This window comes from Onychomys torridus, chromosome 1, assembly GCF_903995425.1.
Source record: "Onychomys torridus chromosome 1, mOncTor1.1, whole genome shotgun sequence".
Classification (NCBI taxonomy): domain Eukaryota; kingdom Metazoa; phylum Chordata; class Mammalia; order Rodentia; family Cricetidae; genus Onychomys; species Onychomys torridus.
The window spans coordinates 103,193,851-103,220,257 of NC_050443.1; the positions used below are offsets into that span (position 1 = coordinate 103,193,851).

The following is a 26,407-nucleotide window of genomic DNA, read 5'->3' on the forward strand; positions in this document are numbered from 1 at the left end:
AGGACAAACAGGGACTGGAGAGTGGTTCAGTGGTTAAGAGCACTGACTGCTCTTCCAGAGGACCTGGGTTCAATTCCCAGCACCCACATGGCACCTCACCACTGTCTGTAATTCCAGTTCCAGGAGACCCAACACCAATGCACATGAAATAAAATTTTAATTAATTAAAAAAAAAAAGACAGGACAAACAGTTGAGGTGTCTATTTAACATATCAAAGCAGACCTGGCCTCCAGGTTCTCCCAGCACCCCTAGTCCCTACCTGTTTCAGGGTATGGCTGGCATAGCCACCTTCTACCCTGAACTCTCCAGCCCAGGGGCTGGAATGAACTCCTTCCAGAGACCCTTCTCTATATTGTCCAGTCATACTGGTTACCTGCTGTGGAAGAATCCTTCTGTACCCTGTGTGAATATATGTCACTATGATTGGTTTAATAAACAAGCTGACTGGCCAATAGCTGAACAGGATAAAGTTAGGCAGGAAAGCCAAACTAAGAATGATGGGATGAGGAAGGGCAGTCTGAGGAATCGCCAGCCAGTTGCAGAGGGAGCAAGAGATGAATGTGCCATGCTAATAAAGGTACCACCATGAGGCAAAGCATAAATAGAAATATGGGCTAATTTAAATGTAAGAGCTAGCTAATAACAAGCCTGAGCTATTGGCCAAGCATTTTGTAATTAATATAAGCTTTTGTGTGTTTATTTGGGACTGGGCAGTCGGGACAGAAAAACTCCACCTCTGTTTACATATGGTGCCCAACATGGGGTGCCAGATGATACATAAATCTAATTAATCTTATCAATAAAAACCAGGAGTCAGATATTGGGGTAAAAACCTGAAAGATCAGAGAAGCAGGGGAGCAGCCACATGACTTCCTACCTCTCCCATTCCTCCCACCAAAAGGGTGAGATTCTGTCTCAGCTCCACCTTAGCACTTCCTGACCCTCTCTCTACAGTCCTCCAAACCTCTATGGCTAGCTACTGGCTAGCTCTGCCCTCTGACTCCAAGCAAGCGTTGCTTGTCAGAACACAATAAAAATATCACACAACAGTTACCCGCCCCTTTTGTAGCTTTGGCCTCCTGGAGGCTGCACCTAGTTGCCCTCTCTCCCCTCTTCCTTCCCTTCCCCCCTCTCCTCACAGGGCTCAGGGACTCTCCCAGATGTCTCTTCCTCTGGCTATGTCTCCCTTTTACCTACATTAAACTTTCTCCTCCATCATACCTAGGAGCAGTCATCTCCTTTTCTTTCCTTTTTAATTCCTTCTTTTCATTCAGCTATTACAGTAAGAGAGCTGTGGCCAGAAGGTCTGCAAGTGCCCTGAAGGTTAGACAAAAAGAGCAGGGAGAAAGGAGTGCGGGAGAACACAGAATTCAGGTCAGTGTTGTGTATCTTCCCAAATTGCTCTTCCACCTTATTTTTTTTTTTTTAAGATTTATTTATTTATTATGTATACAGAAGGGGGCACCAGATCTCACTACAGATGGCTGTGAGCCACCATGTGGGTGCTGGGAATTGAACTCAGGACCTCTGGAAGAGCAGTCAGTGCTTTTAACCTCTGAGCCGTCTCTCCAGCCCTTCTCCACCTTACTTTTGAGATAGCATCTCTCACTGATGCTGGACCTCACTGATTCTGCTGGACTGACAGGACAGCAAGACGGGGGATCCTCCTGTCTTTGCCCCCCCCCCCCCAGTTCTGGAATTGTAAGGTACTTGTTCCTGCACTTGGGTACTGAGGACCTCATATTTGCAGAGTACTGACTGATCATCTCCCCAGTTTGAACTTTTCTTTCACAGAGAAGAATTCCAAAACTAGAAAATTCAGAGAGTGAAGTAAAGAGGGTGGCATGCCGGCAGAGCAGGTCAGTTACTGCACCCTGGGGTCACCCTGTGTGCAGCTCTATGGGGACCAACATCCAGGCGCCTAATTTGTCTCTCCAGCATTTTGTGAATAAGTGGAGACAAGCCGTTTGGCTAATCTCTTAGTAAACCCGGCATGGAACTTTGGAGGAGCTGTCCGGCCCATTGCAGGGAATGAAGGAGCATCCTGGAGTGCTATGAGAAGGATGTTTTTCTGCAGTAAACTGCTGCAGTACATAGGGATGATAAGATTCCTTTCTTCACTGTTTTCCAAGGGTACTGTGCTTGGTAAAATTCAGCACTCACTACATGGCAGAGGTAAGGTAAGCAGGTTCAGGTACCAGCATGTGAGCTTAGTGGTTATGGCAGCTTTTTGTTCTTTATTTCTTCCTTTCATAGCTGGGGGTGGTGATAACAGCAACAGCTAGCTATGATTTTCAAGTTTTCAAAGGCCCTACTGAGAGGAGTTAAGAGTTCCTGGCAGAGACACAGATATTGAGAGGAGCCATGGCTACTTAATAAGGTGTAGCATTTCCAAGATGGCCGACTTCTTCCTCACCCTTCTGACTTGAGACAAAAGCCTGGCAACTTAAAACAAAGGCCTTGTAGGCTTTCTCTCCCATTGGCAGGACCCTGCTGATCCACTGGCTCAACAAGTTTAAAGCCAGATCAGGACCTATCACACAACAGTTGTAGGACAATCAAACATCCTTCCTTTAAACTCCCCAACCCTAAGTTAGGGAAGGAAAAGACTTTAACAACCAGCCCTCGAGGAGAGACTTCCCAACCCCACCCCATATGCTCTGCAGAGGGCCTTTTTCTCTGTGTGTCTGCTGCTGCCTGTGGTGTTTGAGATTTCTCTGCTGCTACCTGTTGAGCTCCAGATTTTTTTCCTCTTTAACTTTTTTACCTCTTTAACTGGCACAGGAAATGAACTGGATTAAGACCCCTAGACTGTATCACCAACCACAGCACATAGAAAACGATGATCTGTTGCACTGGTCTTGAGTAAAAACTCCCACCCGCTTCCTTGTCTCTACTTAGCAGGATTGTTCAGAGGATGAAAACCGAGGAGTGTGGCACCAACCCATGCCTGATGAACAGTAAATGAATTCCCTATGCTTTTCTAGTTACACCCCAAAGGCAAGGCTAGCGAATCTTTACAAAGCATCGACTGCTGATGCAAATCCAGCACCTCCGGAATCCACCAGGAGAGAATGCTCAAAACACAAAGCTTGCGGTGACACCCACACCACTCTGCATCTGCCGGTCTCTGCACGGGATATCAAGGCCGCCTCACCAAACCAGCCCTGGATGCCGCACTTGTGGGTTTAAATTATACACGTGATCTCCAAAACTTTGTGGTCAATTTTCTTCCACCTCGGTTTCCTACTCTATATAACAGGGAGAGCTAATCATCTGAGTTGGAAGGATTAGGTAAAATCGTGGGTGAGAAACGGTTTTGCAAGGTATGACGGGGGGTGGGTGGGGGAGGAGTGGGGGGCTCAAGCCGCCACAGCCTTTGACCGGAAGAGGGCGGGGCTGGGCATCGATCGCTCGGCGCTCCTCTAGGCTGGTCGCGACTAGCCGAGTCGGGAGCAGATCGATGCTCCCCCGGTGTAGTTCGTGAGGACGAGAAGGCCAGCCGTGGAATCTTCGCCCGGGCGGAACCAGTCGACGCCAGCGATGAGAAACACAGCCCCGTCCAGGCGTCAGAGAGGTTAGTTGAGGATCCGCAGAGCGCAGGCACCTCGGGCTGCTCACACACGCAGCGCGGGCCGTGAGGGACAAATTGCGCAGGCGCCACGCTAAAGCCCCGAGCGGGCGAGCGATGGGGACGGCTTCGCGCAGGCGCCTTGGGAGGCCTGGGAGCCGCTCCAGAAGCTGCTGGAGTTGTAGATTGGGGAAAGTGCCCGCGCATGACGTAAGTTTCCAGGGGTGTCAAATGGCGCGTGCGTGAAACTGCTTTGGCGACGGGACTGCCGTGCGTCTGCGTCGATGTCACGTTTCCCTCCACACACACCTTACTCTCCCCTGCATGGCTTTGGTTAAGGTTCCAACTGTGGAGACAGGCAGGTGGACCCAGCCGACATTCCTGTGCTGTCAGGAAAGTGTGCCTTTGGCCACTGCTGGAAAAGGGCTTGTCTCCAACCTCCACCCTGGAACCCGCCCAAACCCTCCTGTCCCCCGAAAGTGGACAGAAGCCCGCGCAGCCGACCAGAGACTTCCTGGGAGTCAGGGCGTCTTCTGCCTCCTTTGTTTCTGCTGTGAGCGACAGTAGACCTTAGCTCCTGCTAGGCTGCTTCACTTACAAAGCCCAGACAGAACCACAAGTTAGGTCCTGCATCCTTTAACGGACATCCTTTCCCAAAAAGGGTAGTTTTGGACACCAACAAACAAGGCTTTATTTAAAGACCTATTAGAATTGGGGCTACAGAGAAAAGTTGTTTTGCGCCGCCGGTAGCTGTCCATTACCTGAAAGCAGTACCTTGTCCTGACAGGTGGGCATGGAGCACCTGAAGGCCACTTTGCAAGCAAGGACACATGTTTGTTAGACTATACATTGAGAGCCCCTACTACTTTCAAAAGCAAAAGCAAAAAACCATGGCCAGCAAGACATCTTTAAGGCCTATACCTATTGCATTTGAGGAAGAGAAACTTGTAATGTGAGCATATGAGGCCATTAAGACTAGTACATGTAGCCCGTGTTTCGATAATTAAAGGTACCATTTTACCAGGAATAATCCCAGATTTTGCCTAGGCACCTAAATGTATAGCATCCTAGTTTAGATGGCAAATTCCATCGTTAGCCCATCTATACCTAACTATTGGAAGGCTATTTACCCAACTAACAGTAAACTCTTTTATATGGTACTTTGGGGAGCCAATTTAAAGGCTTAAAATTTAGGTACCGTGTGAAAGACTGGTTTATACACCATATGGTTGACTCACTCCTGTGGAGGGCCATTTGGTTAATATAGCCTTTTCTAAGAGGCAGTTCAGTGAGAGGTTATAGGAAGGAAGCTAGTCCACACTTACAGCCAGATCACGGGGCTACTCAGGCTGGTCCCATCTATATTAGATCAGGGTTTGGGCAAGCACTGGAGTGTTGAATTGAAGCCTGTGCTTGAGGCCATAAAGAAAGACAATCCAGGATGCATACACTGGAAGGCTGTTGCTTCCAGCTCACACCAGGCCAGCTCCTCTGAAAACATTCATAGAGCTTAGGAGCCCACACTATGGGTAATTGCTGAATCCTGGAACTCTTATAAAGAAACTTTGGAAAATTGGCCATAAAACCAAGGCAAAATGTGGCTTCACCTAGTGCATGGATTATACCTATTAGCGACTATAAGATTATCAATAATGCATCAATGGCATGTTAAGGAAAGAAAAGCACTTCCCCTTAGCGCCATTTAGCCAAGATCAAGTCCAGATTTGAATTCTCTACTTCATGCTCCATGTGTATTCTGTCATCTGTCTGTCTGTTGCATGAGTCTGAATCTGTGCCTGCCTGCAGGCTGTCTTGTGAATCTGTTTGACCTGTGTGTTCTGAGTCTGTCTATCTTGTGTGTAATTTGTCTGTGTCTGTGTCTGTGTTGTGTGACTGTCTGTCCCTCACAAAGGACTTCACTCTGTGTTGAATTAATGTGCTTTCTTTTATTATAAAATAAAACTCGGGGACAAACATTAAAGATAAAAGCTTGAGATAATCGCAAATGACCACAACACACAGCCAGGTTCACTTCCCGGCTTGAAAAGGCCACACCACCCCTAGGCTTCATCCTCTTCCACGGGCCATCCTCTCTCTCAAGTGCAAGTCCGCCAGGGAACTCCATGATCCATTCCAGCAACCTGAATGTGAACCCCACCTCTCTAACCAAATGCTCTATTCCATTGAACATCAGACCACAACATAGACAAAATTCCCATAACATTGAACAGCACAGAAAACATCACATGGGAAATGAATGGGATACTTTGCAGACATCTTTAACCGAGTTTTTACAAAGGATTAAGTCATTAACTAGCTCAACTGACCCAAACAATGACCATCAATGTTTATCAACCAATATCCATAAATGCTGCTTTCACAAGTTTTTAGAAAGTTGCTTGGGTTGGGGATTTAGCTCAGTGGTAGAACACTTGTCTAGCAGGCGCAAGGCCCTGGGTTCGATCCTCAGCTCAAAAAAAAAAAAAAAAAAAGAAAAGAAAGTTGCTTTCAATTTCTGTAATTGCTGCCTTTAGCAAATAATTCAGTTGCATTGTCTGGTTCAGAAGCATGAAAGAATACATTACTTAAGATTATAGCTATGCATTAGCTTAGGTTGTAAAAGTTGATTTCATGGAAAACCCACCACAAGTAACCCTGATTGATACCGTGTTCTCTTAAAGGCAGGTTAACAAACAGTGCACAATAGCATGGCAGTCTTGAGTCTTGACTTCAAGGTGTGTTATTAACTTTAGCTGTGAGATCCAGAAAAGTTCCAGTTATTTAGACTATAAGAGGTATTTTCATAGTATTGTATCATCAAAACCTGGACCTCAGAAATCTATAGTGAATTGTTTTTAAAATGATTCACTGAGTCATTTTGGATGGATGTCTGTTGAGTAATATAAGGATAGTGGCTATTTAAAGGGCCAAGGAGGTTCGGGAAGACTGGGGAGGCAGCCATGAGACTACTGAGGCCAGCATGCCACTCACAGTGAGGTTTCTTCGCACTGCCAACAGAAGGCCCTGTGGGAAACTTGTATTTAACGTCAATCAGTAGACCTGTCAGAAGCCACTCCAAGTAGCCATCAAGGCATTCTGACAGCCATTATGGGGCTGAAACTTACATACCTGGCTGAAACTCCCACATCTGGAAGACTGTCTTTTAAGGTCAGTTGTATCAGACATTTGCTGATGAACTCTGCATTAGAATAAGCAACAGTACTAAGGCGGGGACACACTCGCTGCCAGGCATGTCAGCTTGAGCTCAGTTCCCGGGACTCACATGGTGAAAGGAGAAAACCAGTCCTGAAGTTATCCTCTGATCTCCACACATACACATGGTACAAGCTCACCATAGCACATGTATGCACATACGCACAAATCAATAGGTGGCGTTTAAATTGCTTTTAACTACTAAGGCTAGCTCATGTGTCTGAGAGAGGATGATTTACTACAGCCAGTATGAGGCCCTCTTCCAGAATGGTCTTTCATGTAGCCTGCAACTTGAGGCCCTTATCTTCAAGGCCATTGGAAGGAGCAGTATATAAGTGTTAGGTTTCTGAGGCAGTATAAAGAGATACAAGGCAGAGCGAGCCCAGCATCTGACATCAACAGATGGGAGTATTTATTTAGAACAGTGAAGGACAGACACTCTTCCGTGGGAAAAGGGATGTCCATAAGAGAAAAAGATGGTTGGAACCCTTCATAGGGGCGGGGTGCTGAGCTTAGGAATGAGGAAATTGGTGCAGCTGTAAGGACTACATATGGGTCCGCAGTCCCTATTTCCTGGAATTCTCTGTTTCAAGCAAGATAGATTATCTTGGGAGACAGGCTACATTCCTGTCTGGGCTGTGATGACTGTTCTTGGTTATCAGCTACACTACATCTGGAATTAATTCAACCCCAAGTGACGGTACACTTATGAAGGATTTGTTTGTTTGTTTGTTTGTTTGTTTGTTTGTTTGTTTTCGAGACACGGTTTCTCTGTAGCTTTGGAGACTGTCCTGGACTAGCTCTGTAGACCAGGCTGGCCTCAAACTCACAGAGATCCACCTGCCTCTGCCTCCCGAGTGCTGGGATTACAGGCGTGTACCACCACCGCTCTGCTGGGACTTTTCTTAATTAAAGCATTTGAAGTGGAAAGATCCGCCCTTAATCTGGGTCACACCTTCTGGTGTCAGTCCATATAAAGGGCATGGAAGAAGGAAGCTTTTGCTCTTTGCCTGCTTGCCCTCACTTTTGATGGCAAGTCCATTCCTTCACTGGCATTAGAGCTGGCTTCTTCAGGATTCCAGTGTATACTGAAGACCTGCTGAGACATCCAGCCTGGTGGACTGAACAAGTACTGGATTCTCCGACCTTCCACTGGTAGATAGCCATTGTTGGACTAGTTGGATCACAGCCTGTAAGCCACTCTAATAAATCAATAAATAATAAATCACACACACACATACACACACACACACACACACACGCACGCACGCACGCACGCACGCACGCACGCATGCACGCATGCACATTTTATCAGTTCTGTTCCTCTAGAGCAGCAATTCTCAACCTGTGGGTTACGACTGCTTTGGGGGTCGAACAACCCTTTCTCAGGGGTCTATCCTGCATATCAGATAGTAACATTACAGTTCATAACAGTAGCAAAATTACAGTTATGAAGTAGCAACAAAATAACTTGATGTTTGGGGGGTCACTGCAACATGAGGAACTGTATTAAGGGGTTTCAGCATTAGGAAGGTTGAGAACCACTGCCCTAGAGGCCTGACTAATGCATGGGCTGACCTAACAGCTAAGAAGGGCTTAACCCTGTAGAGATCCTGTTTTACAACCAAGGCATTTCATCATTCTAAACCCTGAAGTGGAGGACAGGGATGTCCTCTCTTAACTGCTTTGTGCTGAGGGGGAGGGAGAGAAAGCAGGGGTTTTCAGGGTCTTTTGACTTGAGATGTATCTGTTTCTCGAGCCTGTATATTGGCTCTTTGGGCTCATCTGGTCACAGGACTCCGCGACAGTCTTTGGGCGGAAGAGCTGAGTGACGGCTGAGAAGGTAATACGGTCTTCTACTCCTTGCTGCAACAGATTAGAGAGGAATTCTACAACGAAAGGACAGAAGATTGGAGCCAGAACTGTCATGGGGGGCCCATGTTTCCTAAGTGCCCCAGAAGCCTGTTCAGCTTGGTGTGGGCATCTGGCTCATGGGTCTATTCTTTCTTTTAGTTGTCTGGCATTCTCCCTTAGACACCTGATAAATTCATATAGAAGCAACATTCCTCACCTAACATAGCACCATAGCACTGATTTCCCCTTTCTCTGCCATAATGAGATCAGACCCCAGTCTGTTTTGTGGTACCATGGCTGCTGGGTCCAGCTGAGTTTGGAGTTTTTCAATGCTGTCTTGTACCAGTGTCAGATCAGCCATGATTTGTTGAGCAAGTTAGCTGTGTTGTACTTGTTGGCGTCCAATGGTCATTCCTCATGGACCCACAGCCCTTGCCATAGTCACTACCAACTGGAATGGAAGTCCTATGCCATCCCTTTTGGCTTAGGTAGGGGTGGGCTGGTAACTTATTAAATTCACAGGGATGACTGTAAGATCAGAAACTAAGTATATAATTTAGCACATGGGGTGATTGAGGGGTAGCTAGAGAAGAGGCCTTGTGGCCTGTAAGATAGGTGTCATCAGGGGCTTTTGAGTTAGAGATTAGCCTAGTGCAATTGAGATGGGGACCCACACAGTCAGCTGTACCCACAGTTTGTTCCAGCGAGGCCCAAAGACAGGGCTTGGACATGAAGTCATTGGTTAAAGGGATTTTGGTTAGGCCTATGTCCAGTTATGTAACTTGCCTTACCCTCAGGTAGATCCAGCAGTCTTTTCCAAGATGAATTTTAGAGAGCATTTTCATGGCTACAGTTTATGATGGCAAGCATTTTAAGGAAGGGAACCTTGGGATCCAAGGGGTTGGTTTATCTGAGGGGAGAGAGAGCAAGACTCCCCATGGATCCAAGGTGTGGATGGGGACAAAGATGTCCATAGCCTTCACCTCCAGGTGGAGGGTAGCCTTTGGAGAGGATTCTTTGCCATTAGTTAACCATCTGTGATGGTTTGAATAAGATTGGCCCTCATAGGTTCATGTATTTGAATGCTTAGGGAGTAGCATTAGGAGGTGTAGCCTTGTTGGAGTAGGTGTGGCTTTGTTGGAGGAAGTATGTTACTGGGGGTGGGCTTTGAGGTTTCAAATGCCCCAGCCAGGCAGAGCTTCCTGCTGCCTGCTGATCCCAACAAGGCCACACCTCCTAATGCTACTTCTTAAGCATTCAAATATATGAGTCTATGGGGGCCAATCTTATTCAGACCACCACAGATGGTCAATATCTCTCCAGCACCATATGTGCCTTCTCACCACCAGGCTTCCCACCATGATGACAATGGACTAAACCTCTGAAACAGTAAGCCAGCCCCAATTAAATGGTTTTGTTTGTTTGTTTGTTTTTTGTAAGAATTGCTATGGTCACAGCTATAGAAACCTTAACTAAGACACCATCTGAGGCCAAAATTTTGTTTTTCCAGTGTGATGGCACTTCTTGGTTGTCAGCTTGACTACATTTGGAATTAACTAAAACCTCAAAATGGAGGGCACAGCTGTGAAGGATTTCTACTTAATTTGAAGATGGAAGATCTACTCCTAATCTGAATCTTTGAGGTAGGAAGACTCCTCACCTTTAATCCAGATCTAATCTTTGCCACACCTTCTGCTGGAAGCCTATATAAGACATGGGAGAAGGAAGCTTTTGCCCTTTGTCCGCTTTGCCTGGCCTTCCTAGCAAGTCCATTCCTTCACTGGCATTGGAGCCTACTTCTGTAGGATTCTTGCATATACAAAAGACCAGTTGAGTCATCTAGCCTTGTAGATTGAACAACTACTGGATTCTTGGATTTTCTGTTCATAGCCGGCCGATGTTGAACTATCTGGAGCACAGCCTGTAAGTCATTCTAATAAATCCCCTTTCTCCTCCCCCCACTTCTAAAAAAGACAGCCATTGTTGGACTAGCTGGACAGCCTGTAAGTCACTCTAATAAATCCCATATATATTCATTCTGCCTGTTCTTTTCCCCCTGAATAACCCAACTAGTAGAGATTGGAAGAGAGTAAGTGTTGGGGTCAGTTCCAGCTGGCCATTCTGGAGCAGAAGGGAGCCTAGCGAGTTTTAGTGTCATGGGTCCAGTTGGGGCCATTCTGTATGAGTAGGCAGGTCTTTTAAGACAGGAGGGGTGTGTCCAAGATGGGAAGTTTTCTAGTTCAGTGGCTGTTGGGGTCAGGAGAATCATTTTGTGGGGTCCTGTCCATTTGGGGCCCAGGATGGGGTGGTATGCCTTTGCCAGGTAAAGCAAGTAAGTCCTCCAGCATCTGGAGGGCTGTGTCTCTCCTCAGTAGGGACAGAGGCTGGGGAGAGGAGGCGAGTTTGTTACCAAAGCCATTGACCAAGATGCTACATGTGGAAGCAAAGAAGTGTCTAAAGAATAAATGCCCAGGGGCGGGGAGAATAGGTCTACTATACAGGACCCCAAAGGGGCTGAGGTGGGTGAGATTGGGGGAAGAGAGCAGATTCTTAAAAGGTCTAGAGGGAGAAGCTTTTCCTAGCCTTGATTTTAGTTCTATGGAGAGTTTGGTCAGTTTCCCTAAGGGTGAAGTTAGACTAGGGGTTCCCAACCTATGGCTCGTGACTCCTTTGGGGGTCACATCAGATATATCAGATTTTTTTTTTTTTTTTTTTTTTTTTTTTTTTTTGGTTTTCTGAGACAGGGTTTCTCTGTGCATCATTGGGCCTTTCCTGGATCTTGCTCTGTAGACCAGGCTGGCCTCAAACTCACAAAGATCCGCCTGCCTCTGCCTCTGCCTCCCGAGTGCTGGGATTAAAGGCATGCGCCACCACCGCCCAGCCTATATATCAGATATTTATATACGATTCATAACAGCAAAATTACAGTTATGAAGTAGCAGTGAAAATAATTTTATGGTTAGGGGTCACCACAACAACTGTATTAAAGGGTCACAGCATTAGGAAGGTTGAGAACCACTGGGTTAGACTGTCTCAGCTTTCCATGTGGACTGTGGGTGGTAAAGGATGTGGGACTTCCAGAGTATGTTAAGAAAAGAAGCCGGGCGGTGGTGGCGTACGCCTTTAATCCCAGCACTCGGGAGGCAGAGGCAGGCGGATCTCTGTGAGTTCAAGGCCAGCCTGGTCTCCAAAGCAAGTTCCAGGAAAGGTGCAAAGCTACACAGAGAAACCCTGTCTCAAAAAACCAAACAAAAAAAAAAAAAAAAGGAAAGAAAGAAAAGAAAAGAAAAGAAACTCACTCGGCATTGGGTGATAACTCAAGTGACTTCTGGACCATTGTCCAACTGAATGGAAGCTGAGAGGCCAAAGCAGGGAATGATTTCAGAGATGGAGCTAGGTGATGGTTGAGGCTCTTTTGTTGGAGGTAGGAAAAGCCTCCACCCATCCCTGAAGTGTCAGTTAGAACTGGAAGCATATGTGTGAAATCAGTTTCTCAGCCTCCAGAACCATGAGCTAGTTAAACTTTATTCTTTCCAAATTACCCAGTCTGAGGAACTCAGCTTGAGCAACAGAAATCCCTTGTTGGGCATCACAGGACCCTCGGTGTCCCTGGGTTAAGATGGAGTGTGAGTTAGATGTGACACTGCATGGTGGATTGTAAATTCAGTGACTTAAACAGTGCACTCTTAGGACTGTTTTCTGAGCTGCGTGTGTGCATGGGTTGGCCAGGTCCTGTGTCAGAACCCCTTACAAGGCTCTGTTGTGGGCTGAGCTCTCATGCAGTGACTCAGCTGGACAGGGACCAATGCCCGCCAGGTTCTGCTGTCAGAATTCCACATGGGCTGGGCAGCTACTGGACATGGAGCCTTTTGCTCCTTGCTGTCTGTCTGTTAGCTATAGGCTCACATCATCTCTTTGCCTGTGGCCTTTCCAACATGGTGGCATGAGCTAACACATACTAGCTGCCTGGTCAGTAGAGAGTCGCTAAGGATGCCAGCCAGCTCCAGGCTCATGTGTCTGTCACTTTCCAGTACCACTGGTTTCTTTTTATCTTGCTGCCAGAAGTATGCTACCATAAGCACTGGCTGTAAACAGCAGGCTTGTGGACTGGGATCTGACCAGTCTTGCTGGGCTGAAATCAACAGCGCAGCAGGGTGGCCTTTCCTTCCAAAAGCCCCAGGAAAGAATCAATTTCTTTGATTTTTCTCAGCTTCTGGAAGTTGCTCTGAATTCCTCTCAGCTTGTGGCCCACTAGCTAGTCACCAAAGCCAGCCACTTCACCTTTCTTTGGCCATTCTTCTGAAGTCACATGCCCTTCCAACTCTGACTTTAGCCCAAAGCAGTCCTTTTACTGTAACACATGAGCCCATCCAGATAATCCAGGATAATCTTCCCTCTCGCATCCCATTCTCAGTCACACCTGCAGAGTCCTTTTTGCCCTATTAGGAGACATAATCACCATTTAACGATAGGACATGAATGTCTGTATGGGCTGTTATCTGTCCTTCAGTGCAGACTCACTTGTAAGAATTACCAGCAGTGGTCTGCTAACTAGCTAAGGATGCTTATCTTTTGCTCAGGCCATTCCTGTGTGGATCGTCCAGGCTTACTGGCCTTCCCACAATCCCTTTTCCATGTGGCAGCTTCTTGCTACCTGAGACTTTTATTCCCTGGAGCCTAAGAGCACTTCACTTCCACCTTGTAGAGTACCTGTGGGAGGTGTCTGTGGCCAGACATGAGTCACTGCGTGTATTCCTGTAACACTTGCTTCTGTCATAGTAAAGTACATGGGAAGCTGGTCTGACTGAGCCAGGAAGAAGTTAAAGGGTATCTTTTCTGCCTACTGGTGGGGGCACAGGCCTTTAATCCCAGCACTCCGGAGACAGGGACACTCCACAGGCTTTGGGGACACTTAAACGGAGCACTTCCTTCTGCACCTACATTGAGATTTAGCTTTAGGCTCTAGGGAAACCCCAATGGGATGTGCCACAGCCCAGCCTGGAGAGTAGTCTGTGATAAGCCCTCCTGTGGAAACTCAGACTGCACATCGATCATTTAGGATGGGCCTCAAAGACTGGGCAGGAGTTCATCAGGCAAAGGAGGCATGGTGGAGTCATTCCAGATGAGAATAGCACACATCTCTGAATGGACATCTGTCCAGTGTGCAGAGTGCCAGGCATTGTGCAAGGTCCTGAAAATATAGAAGATGGCTCTGCACTAGTGGGGCAGTCAGCAGCAAAGACCTTGTGAAAAGGTGCTGGTCTGGCCGGGCGGCGGCACACGCCTTTAATCCCAGCACTCGGGAGGCAGAGGCAGGCGGATCTCTGTGAGTTCGAGGCCAGCCTGGACTACAGAGTGAGTTCCAGGACAGGCGCAAAGCTACACAGAGAAACTCTGTCTCGAAAAACAAACAAACAAAAAGTGCTGGTCTGAGCTGTAGGACTTGTGTGTGGTCTCTGATTCCTGTCCTGCTCCTCTCAGGTGCAGATCATGTCAGAGGACATCAACGGCCCTGCAGAGCCCCTGGTGGGGTCCAGCACCCTCTGGCAGGACCTCAGGGTACTCCTGCCTGATACAGAGGGGGAGCTGAAGCTGGACTTGGGTGAGAAGGTGGACAGAAGCATGACTGTGCTGCTACAGCAGGCTGTGGGCCTGTTCTATGCAGGACATTGGCAGGAGTGCCTGCGGGCCAGCGAGGCCATCCTGGACTACTCCTGGGAGAAGCTCAACACTGGGCCCTGGCGGGATGTAGACAAGGAATGGCGCCGTGTGTACTCCTTCGGCTGCCTCCTGAAGACCCTGTGCCTGTGTCAGGCACCACAGAAGGCCACTGCAGTGGCTGAAGCACTGCGGGTGTGTGACATGGGCCTGTTGATGGGGGCAGCGATCCTTGACGACATCCTTCTCAAAGTCGTCTCAGTCCTCCAGGCATACCTTCTCCCAGGAAAGCTGCCTGCCTGTGGCCCCCACCAGGAGCAGCCTGCCACCAAGGTATGGGTCTCTGTCCATTCTGAACCGTCCGGCAGCCCAACCCATCTTCTAGAAAAATCCAATCCTCGCCCTGGGTACAGTCTCACACAGGCAGCCTCTCTGCTGAAAAGAGCATTGTGTTGATTTGGGGAATGGGCAGTTGGACCCATAAGTCTCTGCAAAGGCAGTGTCTTTTTAGAGGGGCTGGTGGCCGCTTCATTAATCTGAGAGGCAGATCACAGGAACTAGGCAGAGCCAGGCTGCTGCAGCCTCCCGCAGACTGCCTCCCACAATGCCTTCTCACCACCTAGTCCGGGAAAGATACTCCAGCCAGCAGACCGAGGTTCAGGAGGCCAGTATGTTAGGCCCTCCAGTCCCCATGGAGGTTGGCCTGGTGTTTCAGTGTCCAAGAGTTATTCTAAACCTGGAGCACAGCTTACACACAGACCTCAGCCAGCTTCAGCTGCAATGTCCTCTTTCTATAGATTGTCAGATAGGTCCTGAGCCCCAGAGAAGAAGGCCAGGGCTGTGTTGGATACCAGCCATGGAATTCTGCAGTGTTTCTCATGTATTTCTCAGTACTTTCCTGCAGGTCTAGAATGTCCTGTTGAGTATGATTTCTGTATAAGCAAGATGTGATGGATGTCATTAGCACATGAATGTGACCACAGTGGAAAGAGACCCACAAGCCAGGAAGAGAGGCAGGGTTGAACCTTTCACCTGAGGAGTTGAATGGGTCAGTAGGGAAAAGCTGAAGCCACTGGCCTATTTACCAAATGAAGAGAAGCCAGGCCTACTGGCTCACATCTGTAATCTGAGCACCTGGGAGGCAGAGGCACAGGATGGAGAGCTTGAGGCCACCCAGGTCTACAGTGAGATTTCACCTGGAAAAAAAAAGTGACTAAATAATAACAACGTTAAGTTACAAGTTAAGAGAGAGGCAGCCAGCCTCGGGGACTGCCAGCAGCCAGTGTTTATGTGATGCCCAGTGCCTTCTGTGGGGCCATAGAGCAGTGCGCTGCTTCAGTCTCTAGAGAGCAGGACAGCCTACAATTCAAGAGACAAATGTGTTCCCTTTGACCTAAGGGTGCACTCCCCCATCTTCCCACCAAGTGTGCCCCAAGGGGATAGAATGGTGGATCCCTGCCCAAAGCGGTCCTCTGTGGAGTGGGGTACGGGATGCATAGCCAAAGAGGAGAGAGCACAGGCTCTTAAGTCAGCCTGCCTGGGCTCAGTTCCCATGCTGCACCCCATCCATCAGACAGGGTCCCTCCCTCTCTGTGCCTCAGCCCCTTACTGGAAGAGGGCATCCACTTACCAGCTTCACCAGGCACCCCCAGTGGCCTGGATGTACACAGAATATCACCACCTCCACCCCAGAGTTGATGTTCCCGTGAGACCGTGGAAGAATTTTCTGTTGCTAGAGGAGGGCAGAGGAGGCTTCTGTGAGGGGCTGTACAAGGTGCCTATGCTGAGTGTGGCGATAGTGCCGGCCAGTGGTCCTGGGTGCTACACATGAGTGCTGCTGTCACCACCGGAGGCCCAGGAATGGTCATTGACCTGCTCAGCTTACCTGAGGGAAATGGATAAGGAAAGTATGGTGCAGCCACTGGGTGGCAGTGTGGAAACTCTAGGATAGTGCCTGGAAGCAAGGCAGAGCTACTCACTCATCGGGACTGCTGCCGCCAGCAGTGCTCTCAGATCATGAGATGGCTGAGGAAAAGGAGCCTTGAGCTGGTGAAAGCAAATGGAATAGAAATGCCATCTCTCGCCGGCCAGTGTGGTGGGCACTCTGGAATCTGAGGCAAGGGGATTCTGGGTTCAAGGTCAAGCTGGGCTTCCTAGTGAAGTGGAAAACAGCTCAGTGTAGTGGTGAACTCCTTTACCCCTCGTACTTGGGAGGCAGAGGCAGGTGATGTCTGTGGTTTTGAAGCCTGCCAGGGCTATATGTTGAGCCCCTGTCTAAAACAAAACATGGGCCTGGGGAGTTAGCTCAGTAAGGAACTTACCACACATAGAGGAGCATCAGAGTTTGATCCTTAGAACCACATAAAAATCTCGGCATGGTGGCATGTTCTTGTCATCCCAGAGCTGGGGAGGTGGAGACACGTGGATCCAGGGGCTTGCAAGCTAGCCAGCCTAACTGAATTAATGAGCCCCAGGCCAGTGAGAAAACATCATCTCAATAAGGTAGATAGTACATGAGAAAGAGTAACACCTGAGGTTGTCCTCTGCCACACACTTGTACACACACAAACACACACAGATCAACACAAAAAAGAAAAGCTGTCTGCTGTTTGTAGTGACACCTAAGACATCCTGCCAGTGATACAGACTCCAGAGACAGTGATACAGACTCCAGAGACAGTGATACAGAGACAGTGGTACAGACTCCAGAGACAGTGATACAGAGACAGTGGTACAGGCTCCAGAGACAGTGATACAGAGACAGTGGTACAGGCTCCAGAGACAGTGATACAGAGACAGTGGTACAGGCTCCAGAGACAGTGATACAGACTCCAGAGACAGTGATACAGAGACAGTGGTACAGGCTCCAGAGACAGTGTTACAGACTCCAGAGACAGTGGTACAGGCTCCAGAGACAGTGATACAGACTCCAGAGACAGTGGTACAGACTCCAGAGACAGTGGTACAGACTCCAGAGACAGTGGTACAGACTCCAGAGACAGCTGCCATCTTGCTTTGTTTGGATTCTAAACAGAAGGCGAGGTGTGACACTAACTCAGCTCCAGATGTGGCGTTAGAGCGGGCAGTACCCAGGCTTCGATGCCCAACTCTGCAGCACTTCAGGAAGCACTTTCTCGTTCCTGGGAGGCCTGTGATCTTGGAAGGTGTGGCTGACCACTGGCCGTGCATGAAGAAGTGGAGGTGAGTAGCCACTCTGGGGAACTGAGGTCTTTCCTCCTGAGTGTCCCCAGGACTCTCTGATGACCTCTTTTGGCCACTCGTAAGTCACCGCCCCAGACCACCCTTCAAAAGCCCCTTGATTGATTGCAGAGGATTAATAAAGACTTTAAAGTGGGATACTCTGGGGCTGGCAAGATGGCTGCCAAATCCTAGTGGCCTGAACTCAAGCCCAGGGACCCACACAGATGGAAGGAGAGAACCACAAAGTTGTCTTCTGACCTCCACACGTGACACAGTGGCATGCATGCCTCCCAGCACATGGAATAATGAATTTTTCAAAATTAACTGAAAATATGAGTCATCCAGAGTTCTGCAGGGGTCTAAGCTGCTTGCTGACATGTGCTTACCCTGAGCAAATCCTTAAGAGTGCCAGAGTAGCAGGCTCAGAAATGTTAGGTGTTAATGCCAGATCTCAGAAATGCACAGGTCTCCCTTCTCCAGGCCCTGAGGCCATGACTGGAATCACCCAGGAGATGGCTCCTCCTGGGATTCAGAGTATCTGGATGCCTGAGAGCTGCTGCCTGAGAGAAGTGGGAGGCTGCAGTTGAGAATTAGTTTTGGAATGAGGGGTTACACTTGCCTCCTTCTTCCCTGTTCATGGGTCTTGTCCTTAGATGCAGCCATTATGAATCAGAAACACAGTGGGGGCTTGAGTGAGCATGTGGGCTGCCTGGGCACAACCTTGTTTTCTCTTGTAACTCCCTAGCCACCCCAGTAAAAGAGCTCTTTCTGTGGCATTGGCATTGCAGTGGGCAGCCTAAGTGGTCATGAGACACTGCAGACACAGGAGAAGCTCTTAGGCCCTTCACAAACACTGTGATGTTTCCTATAAGGACTGGAGAATCCCGAGATTTCAGCATCCACAGGGGTCATGTAAGCAGTACTCTGGGCATTCTGCAAGACAACTGTAGCTCAAGGGAGTGGTTTGAGTTGAGTTGGCCTGTTGTGTGTGGAGGAAGTGGCCCAAGACTCTACTGAGGTATTCTGTAGGAGCACATAGTCATGCTCCAAATGAAGCAGGTACTGGCATCACCTCATTCAGGAAGGTTAAGTAACTCACTCAACGGTCCCTGCACTACCCCAGGCTATAAGAGTTCAAAGCCAGCACTTTTCTCTCTCTCTCTCTCACACACACACACTGCTTTCCATCTGTCCCAAGGTTTCTCAGCTCAGTGACAGGGTGAGAAAAGTGAAGTTAGAATCCTGGACAGCAAAGGTTGTCAGTGTACAGTATATGTGACTGATGTGGATGAGGTTGAACCTGAGGGTTCGGCATGTATGGGTAGCCATCTAGATCCATACACAAAGCCACATCAGCTGTGTGGTCTTGACCAAGTAGCGCCACCTCTCTATGGTAAGACCTCTGTCAGGAGTGTGAGGGCAACGGTGGTCTCCACCTCATGAGCTTGTGTGAGTATGAGAGAACCAAAGAAATCCATCCCTAGATGTCAGCAGCGATGGTGCATGCTGATGCCCGAGGTGACGGTGCTGATGCCTGCTCTTTAGTCTGCAGTACATCCAAGAGACTGCTGGCTATCGCACTGTCCCGGTGGAAGTGGGCTCAAGGTACACAGATGAAGACTGGTCCCAGACCCTCATGACCATCAATGAGTTCATCCACAAATACATCCTGAGTGAGGTATATGGGAGTTACTATTTAACGGATGGACAGTGTGACTGAACTTAAAGGCAAAATTTGTCTTGGGCATCTCACCACGATTTTTAAAACAACTTCTATTGAAAAGCAGTAGCCTATGCACTACACCTGCATTGTTTAATTAAGGGAGAAGCTGCAGGAGATGTCTGCATTGGGAGGTCACTGATCACATCAGGCTCCAGGTTGGGGAAGGGGGGGGGCACACAGAACAGTGGTGGGTGGGTCCAGGGCTGGGGCTCAGCAAACAACTAAGCAATAGGGCCATCTATAGGTACCTGACACAAACTAACCAATGGTCACCTCTGCTTTCTTCCTCTGGTTCAGGCAAAGGACATTGGGTATCTTGCTCAGCACCAGCTATTTGACCAGGTAAGTCTGAGACCATGTTCCTGCCCTATATCCCTCATCTGTTCCTCTCCTCCCAGGGAGCACACATGGCTACCTTCTGGTGCTGCTCTCTGGGGTGAGGGGTCTCCCTTATCATGGCAGCAGTGGGGCAAGTTGAATGGCCAGGCTTGAGAAATTGAGTGTGCTGAGTCTGGGGGCCCAGTTTGGAGCCCCAGGACGACCTGCCAAAGACTGAAGGTAGAGCTTGGCTGAGCTGGAGTGGGACCAAGTAGGAGAATCGAGAAGCGCCCCCACACCAAAGCACCAGGAGAGTGCAGAGGCCACCAGCCAGGGGGTTATTCACAAGAGCCAGAAAGCCAGGTGGTAGAGGCCTTGAAGGCCAGACCAGGATTTAATCTGGATTTGGTGGGGTCCTCGGAGGCCCCTGAGGAGCACGAAGGCTCCCTGGAGACCCTGGCACTGTGAGAGGCAATGCATGTTTCTGCAGGGGGCAGTGCTGCTGCTCCCTCTCCAGAGCAGATCACTAGGCCTGCCCCCCTGCAGTAGCCCGGTGCCACCCAGCACTGGCAGCCCAGGAGCCTCTGGAAAGCAGGATCAGGGTTAGCTGGTGGCTGGCCACAGCAGTTGTGTGATGTCATGAGCTGGAGCTGAGGAGAAAGGGCAGATAGCTGCCTGGTTGGGGGTAAAGTAAGAAAGTCAAGATACACACATGTCTGAGTGCTGTGTGACAAATACTACAGGCAAGATAAGTTATAAACAATAAGAGTTTATCTAGTTCTGGGGTCTGGGGTGTTCTAAGGACCACATCTGATGAGGGCCATCTAGCACATCAGTGGCCTGACAAAGGATACCATGTAACAAGAGACTAGGCAGGGTGGGACCTACTTGGTTTTACAGCAAGCCTGTTCCTGTGATGCACACCATAACAAAGTCTGTCTGTCCATGAGGCAGAGCCATCATAACTAAGTCCCTTCTTAGTTTTCAACCAGAATTTAACTTCAGTAGAGCACAGACACCAGAAGCCAGCGGGTTTTCCCTCTCCTGCCTGTAGCTCCCATGTCATCTGCGTGTAAGACCATCACTGGGGGAAAACAGATTCTGTGTGCACCAGCAGCCAGGCTGCCCTCCATTTTCAGAGCTGCTTGTGGCTGGATGTGGTGCACACCCTGGAATCTCAGTGCTTAGAAGACTGCAACAAGAGGATCTTAAATTCAAGGCCAGCCTAAGCTGCACAGGGAATCCTTGCAAGCTATCTGGTTAAGATACTAAAACAATGGCAGAGGGCTTATCCTGGGGAAATTAGACTCTGGCTTCTTTCCTGCCCTAGCCAGCCCTTCCTGCTTCTCTGGGGCCTTGACTAAGGTGCACTCCATGTCAGCCCCTCCCTGTTCCAAGCCCTGAGTCAGTCAATGGGGATTTGGGGACAGGAAAGAGTACTTCTCAGCCTCAGGATTCTGATACCATGAGCTTCAAAGGAAGCAAGAGGAGGCCTTGCACTAGGCACGCAGCTGGGAGAGGTTCTCAGATGGCATGGTCTAACTCTAAACCTAGGGCTAGAAAGCAAAGCTGCTGTTACCTTTAAGATGAGTTAGAACTGTGTAAGGCAGCTTCAGCCAGATCATGCTGCTTAGCTCTGTTCCTCAGCTCTCCAGTTTTTCTGCTGCTCATATCACCTCAAAGAGGAGTCTGAGCAGCCATGAATTCTGGGGACAGGGCACAGACTGTTTTCTAGGACCTCTGTGTCTATAGGAAGCTTAAGCTATTAACAAGTCTTGGAAGCTTCTGGCCACTCCCTTGGGCTTGCCAATAGTCACATCTCCAGAGCATGCATTCTCTGAGAGTCTCTGATTAGCCAGTGATTCTGATGAGATTCAGCCAACCAAACAACCTTCAGAAATCCTGATAGCATCATCAGGAACCAACCAGAGTTATGCTCAGCATCCAGTGGCAAGGCCTGGTGCCATTCAATCAAAACACTAATGTGGTATGCTAAGAGCCTGGGGGTCTAGCCATGTTGTGGCTTGTGGAACTATCCAAGGACTCCCTACAACACTAAGTCCTCCAGTGACCAGCTGTGGCTGGAGAGCTTCTCTCTAGCCCCCGCCAAGCCCTGTTAGTACAACAACCCACTTGTAAAATAAACACACAGACATTTATATTAAACTGCTTGGCCATTAGCTCAGGCCTACCATTGTCCAGCTCTTTCTCTTATATTTAGCACATTTCTATAAATCTATACTTTGCCACGTGGCTCATGGGTTACCAGTACCTTACATCTTTCTTGTCATGGCAGCGGCTAGCCGTGTCTCTCCCCCAGCCTTCACTTCCCAGAATTCTCCTCCTCCTTGTCCCGCCTACCCTATTCTTCCTGCCTGGCTACTGGCCAATCAGCACTTTATTTATTTTAACCAATCAGAGCAACACATTTGACATACAGAATATCCCACAGCAACCAGACTATAAGGCAGTGATTTTTTTTAACTGACCATTCAAGACAGAGAAGTAGCTGGTTCAACCTCACTGCTAGAACATTCTGGTTTCCCACCCAGAGGGGTAGGGAATGGTCTTTGGTTTTCTGACCTGCAAGAGGTTGTAGTAAGGTCAGTGAAGGAATAGCAAGGAAGACTTGCTCTCTGAAAGGCTCTTGAGTTTCATCTGTTTCCATTCACCTCAAGGTTGAAAAGTGCCCCCGGGACCTGAGGTATCAGGCTGCCTGGTTCTAGGGGCTGAGCCTGCACTCTTGGGCTCAGATCCAAGTTGCAAAGGGCCCACTGTGGGTAGGGGCTTTCCAATAAGTAGCTTCTTCATGCCAAGGCCACAGCTTTCCCCAAAGGCCAGGCCAGCACATTGAGCCCCACACTGAACTGGACAGTGGCGTTATTCCCTGGCAGAAACCACCCCCAAAGCTTTATATATCACTACATCGTGTACCTCTCAAACATGTCTCATTAGGTGGTTTCTTTGCCCAGCCCTCTCCTGCCAGGAAACAAGTCCCATGATAGCACAAGCCCGGGCTGTGAAAAGCCTGAGACCAAGAAAATCCATGCCACTGTTCCAGGGAGATCAGAATGTAAACTGTTCAGAGTGTAGGAGGCCAGGGAAGGAAATAGGGACAGAGGCAAAGGGGCATCTTGGAGGCCTTTTCCAATGCCACCTGGTGGTAGGCTACTCACTGCTACTCCTGAGAGTGGCTGAGACTACAGCCTCCTTGAAGAGTCACTCACCACAAAGGGACCCAGTTCCCATGAGGCTCTTGAAGTCTTGCACTGGTTATCAGGTCGCTGTTTGGATCAAGGTCCAGAAGCCCTATTACACCAGGCCAAGTCTTCGGCCCTTGCTAATGTCATTAGTGGGGAATGTTGACTGCTGGGTCAGTTCTGCTCACTTGCTAATAAGACCCAAACTCTTCCTTACCACTAATTCACTTCTGAGTGCCTCCCTTGATCCCCTGGTGACTGGAAGTGTATGTACTTGGTTCTAAAGCTCTTTTCTGACTTCTGAACACTGTTCATTAACTCCTCCCTTCCCAGAGTGAGTTTAGTAAGCAGCCTACTTTGCTGATCTTTGTGGTAATTTACTTAAAATACACCAATTGTGACTTCTTGACAGGTAATAACTTTTTGAAAACCATCTCCTCCAGAGATCTGATAAATATCCAGTGCATTTGACTTCTGGGAACTTTTTTATTTTTGAAACAAGGTCTCACTATATCACCCAGGCTGACCTCCATCTTGTCATGCTCCTGCCTCAGCATTGCAAATGCTGGAATTACAGGTATGCACCAACAAGTGCAACACCTGTGGTTGTTTTCTAACTGGTGTGGTGACTCATGCCTTAATGGCAGCAGAGGCAAGTGGAGTTCTGTGAGTTCGAGGTCATTTTAATCTACATGGTGAGTGCAAGCCAGCCACGCTACAAAGTGAGCCCATCTCAAAAACAAGACAAAACAAAAGACATTACTCTTTAATAAATGACAGGGTGCTTTTTTTTTTTTCCCCATTTTGGGGTATAGAGCAATACCAGGTTTCTAAAAAGAAAAATGTAATATAGAAATAAATATGAAGTAAAATTATAATTCTTTTTTTTGTTTTTGTTTTTGTTTTTTTGAGACAGGGTTTTTCTCTGTAGCTTTGGAGGCTGTCCTGGAACTCGCTTTGCAGACCAGGCTGGCCTTGAACTCACAGAGATCCACCTGCCCCTGCCTCCCGAGTGCTGGGATTACAGGTGTGCGCCACCACCGCCCGGCTTATAATTCTTACCTATTATTTATATCTTAACGTTTTATTCAATATGAACCTAAGCTGGGTAGGATGACACATACCTATAACACCTGTACTTGGGAGGCTGAGGGAAGAGGATGAGAAAGAGACTGTCTCAAAAACAAAACAAAAAATGAATCAGGGAGTGCATCTGGCTGTCAAGCAGTCGGTATCAGCTGGGTCCTGGCTGGCATCCCTGTCCCTGGTTTCTGCTTTCTGGACTACCCTCAGATCCCAGAGTTGAAGCAGGACATCAGCATCCCTGATTACTGTTGCCTGGGTGATGGGGAAGAGGAAGAGATCACTATCAATGCCTGGTTTGGTCCCCAAGGAACCATCTCCCCACTGCATCATGACCCCCAGCAGAACTTCCTGGTCCAGGTAGGAGTTGCTGCCAGACAGGAATGAGTAAGGAGCTTGTTGTGGTAAATACCCATAATCCCAGCACTTGGGAGGTTCAAGGGCAGTCTGAGCTCAAAGTAGGGTTGGGGGAGGAAAGGGGAGTGAAAGGGATGTAAACAGAAAAACAAAAAAATAGTCCTGAGGCCCTAGGGTAGAGCTCCCAGATCAAGTCTGCACCCAAGTGGGACTTCTCTCGGGCCAGATAGGAAAGCTCTTGGGAAGAGGGCCTGGCACATTCTAGCAGCCCCATTTCTCCCACTGCTAGCTTACACCTGTGGATAAGGGCTGATGAACAGGTCTCTCAGCCACTGACAGATGTTTCCAGAGACTCAGTCAAAGGTCTGTCACGAGGGAAGCAGCACACACCCACTGCTATAAGAACTTGTCACAGGCTAAGTTGCTAAAAAGACTTAATCAACGAAAGCATTCTTGCAGAGCATTGGGCCAGTCCTGCTAAGCAGCTCAGAACGGCTAAGAGCCAGGGCCCAGGAGTCCACTGCCTGGCATGGCCACCAACTGTCGCCTTAGTAAACCTGGGCAATTCACTTTGCCTCTGTTTCCTCACAAGTGAAGAGGAAGCACCCCTGAAATTAAGCCAGGTTCACACTCAGTGCTTGGCTGAGCTTAGCTGCATGCAGAACACTGATCTATAAGGTACCCGAAGGTGAGCATTCCCAGAATGTCAGAGCATGTGTGGGACGAGGCAGCAGGACACAAACCACCAGAAAGGCCTGCAAGGATAGATAGGTTCACAAGCCTGTAGTCAGCAGGCCAGCCTTGCTGTTCTGGAGCTGATGGGCCTCTTCTCTCCCAGGTATTAGGTAGGAAGTACATCCGGCTGTATTCCCCGCAAGAGTCTGAGGCCGTGTACCCTCATGAGACACACCTTCTTCATAATACCAGCCAGGTGGGCACATGGGAATCGGTGACATGGGGCCTGCCGTCCCTAGAGACCAACAGATGACTTTTCTTGCTTTCTGCAGGTTGATGTGGAGAACCCCAACCTGGAAAAGTTCCCCAAGTTCACTGAGGCCCCATTCCTGTCCTGCATCCTGTCCCCAGGAGAGACTCTCTTTATACCTGCTAAGTATTGGCATTACGTGCGCTCCCTGGACCTGAGCTTCTCAGTCAGCTTCTGGTGGTCATAGCCAGGGCCAGCATGCAAAGGACCCACAGATGGATCCTTCTGGACTCTAACAGTCCTGCTCCCCCAGCCACTTTCTGTAAGCCACATGTATGGCAGGGCTGCTGTGTGTACCTAGGCCATCCAGATTATGGATGCTTCATTTCTTTTCATTGTAATTTAAAATTTTTTCAATAACATAAATAAAAAAATTTCTAAATTCAAAAAAAATTTCTTCAACCAAATTCCCCAGCTGCCTGTGGCAGGGCAGGCAACCAAAGAGGCACTGGGAAAGGAAAGGTAGGGAGAATGGGCCCTAGAAGGGAGACACCCCTGCCCATGGGCTCTCTTAGTGGGAAGTACTGAAGGAGGGGGAGCCACATGTGTCCCACAAAGGTAGCTGGCTCAGAGAAGCAGAGACCAGAGCAGTCAGGACAATGAAAGGGTGGCCAGGCAGGAGTGGTTAAGGCCAAGGGGCCTGCCTGCACAGTGGGTGGAGACTCTGGAGCCTTAGGAGGATGGCAGTTCAGGCTGTACCTAAAGGTAGTTCAAATGGGCTAGATTTAGCTCTGAATGGATTGGATTGGCTTGTTAGTGATAAAAATCCATCCTGAACTAGCTTATGTAAACTTGTGGGTTCCTACAGCACTCCTGGATGGCTCAGAACAGGTCTGGACTGTTCCCGACTTCCCCTCCTCCACCTCTCTAGTCCCCACGTGGTTTGTTTTCCCTTTTCTGGAAGGCAGAAGAGGGCAGCTCTGACTTCATCTCCTCCCCACATCTTGACCCATGTTATCAATGCTGGTCCCTTCAGTTCAAACCAAGGATGCTGGTGGCTAGGCCTCGGGCAATCCCTCTGGCTTCAGGGATGGCTGATGATTGACAGGACTCCCAGCTCCCAAGCCCACCCAACCCCACATGACAAGGTGACCAGGCCAAGGAATCTGAGCTTGGTCACACAGGGTTTGGGAGTCTAGACCACCAGAGTATGGCTTTTTAGACAGCTTTGGCAGGGAGGGATGTACAGCAGGCTGAGGCAGCCAGAAGCCCAGGGAGTAGATAACAGGGGCCTTAGAGGTTG

The 26,407-nt window shown here is 48.8% G+C and overlaps 1 protein-coding gene across 3 annotated transcripts; it reads left to right on the top strand.

The window, feature by feature from the left end:
* The first annotated feature begins 3,425 nt into the window (after nt 1-3,425).
* Nucleotides 3,426-25,532, top strand: Kdm8 (lysine demethylase 8). Of its 3 annotated transcripts, XM_036191679.1 has the most exons (9): nt 3,426-3,578; nt 10,150-10,282; nt 14,121-14,630; nt 17,332-17,498; nt 19,044-19,176; nt 19,519-19,563; nt 24,033-24,182; nt 25,018-25,110; nt 25,187-25,532. In XM_036191679.1, the coding sequence occupies exons 3-9, from the start codon at nt 14,130-14,132 to the stop codon at nt 25,349-25,351; spliced, it is 1,254 nt and encodes a 417-aa protein (XP_036047572.1). In that variant the 5' UTR covers nt 3,426-3,578; nt 10,150-10,282; nt 14,121-14,129; the 3' UTR covers nt 25,352-25,532. The 3 variants fall into 3 exon arrangements, with proteins under 3 accessions (XP_036047572.1, XP_036047587.1, XP_036047580.1); XM_036191694.1 differs by lacking the exon at nt 25,018-25,110; XM_036191687.1 differs by lacking the exons at nt 3,426-3,578; nt 10,150-10,282 and adding an exon at nt 10,323-10,562.
* The last annotated feature ends 875 nt before the right edge of the window (nt 25,533-26,407 follow it).

What these genes read in the sequence shown, in the direction of transcription:
- Kdm8 (XM_036191679.1), top strand. Translation starts at nt 14,130, where the DNA reads ATGTCAGAGGACATCAACGGCCCTGCAGAGCCCCTGGTGGGGTCCAGC. An exon ending in ACAAATACATCCTGAGTGAG is followed by an intron (nt 19,177 to 19,518) that starts GTATATGGGAGT and finishes CCTCTGGTTCAG; the next exon opens with GCAAAGGACATTGGGTATCT. An exon ending in AGCACCAGCTATTTGACCAG is followed by an intron (nt 19,564 to 24,032) that starts GTAAGTCTGAGA and finishes GACTACCCTCAG; the next exon opens with ATCCCAGAGTTGAAGCAGGA.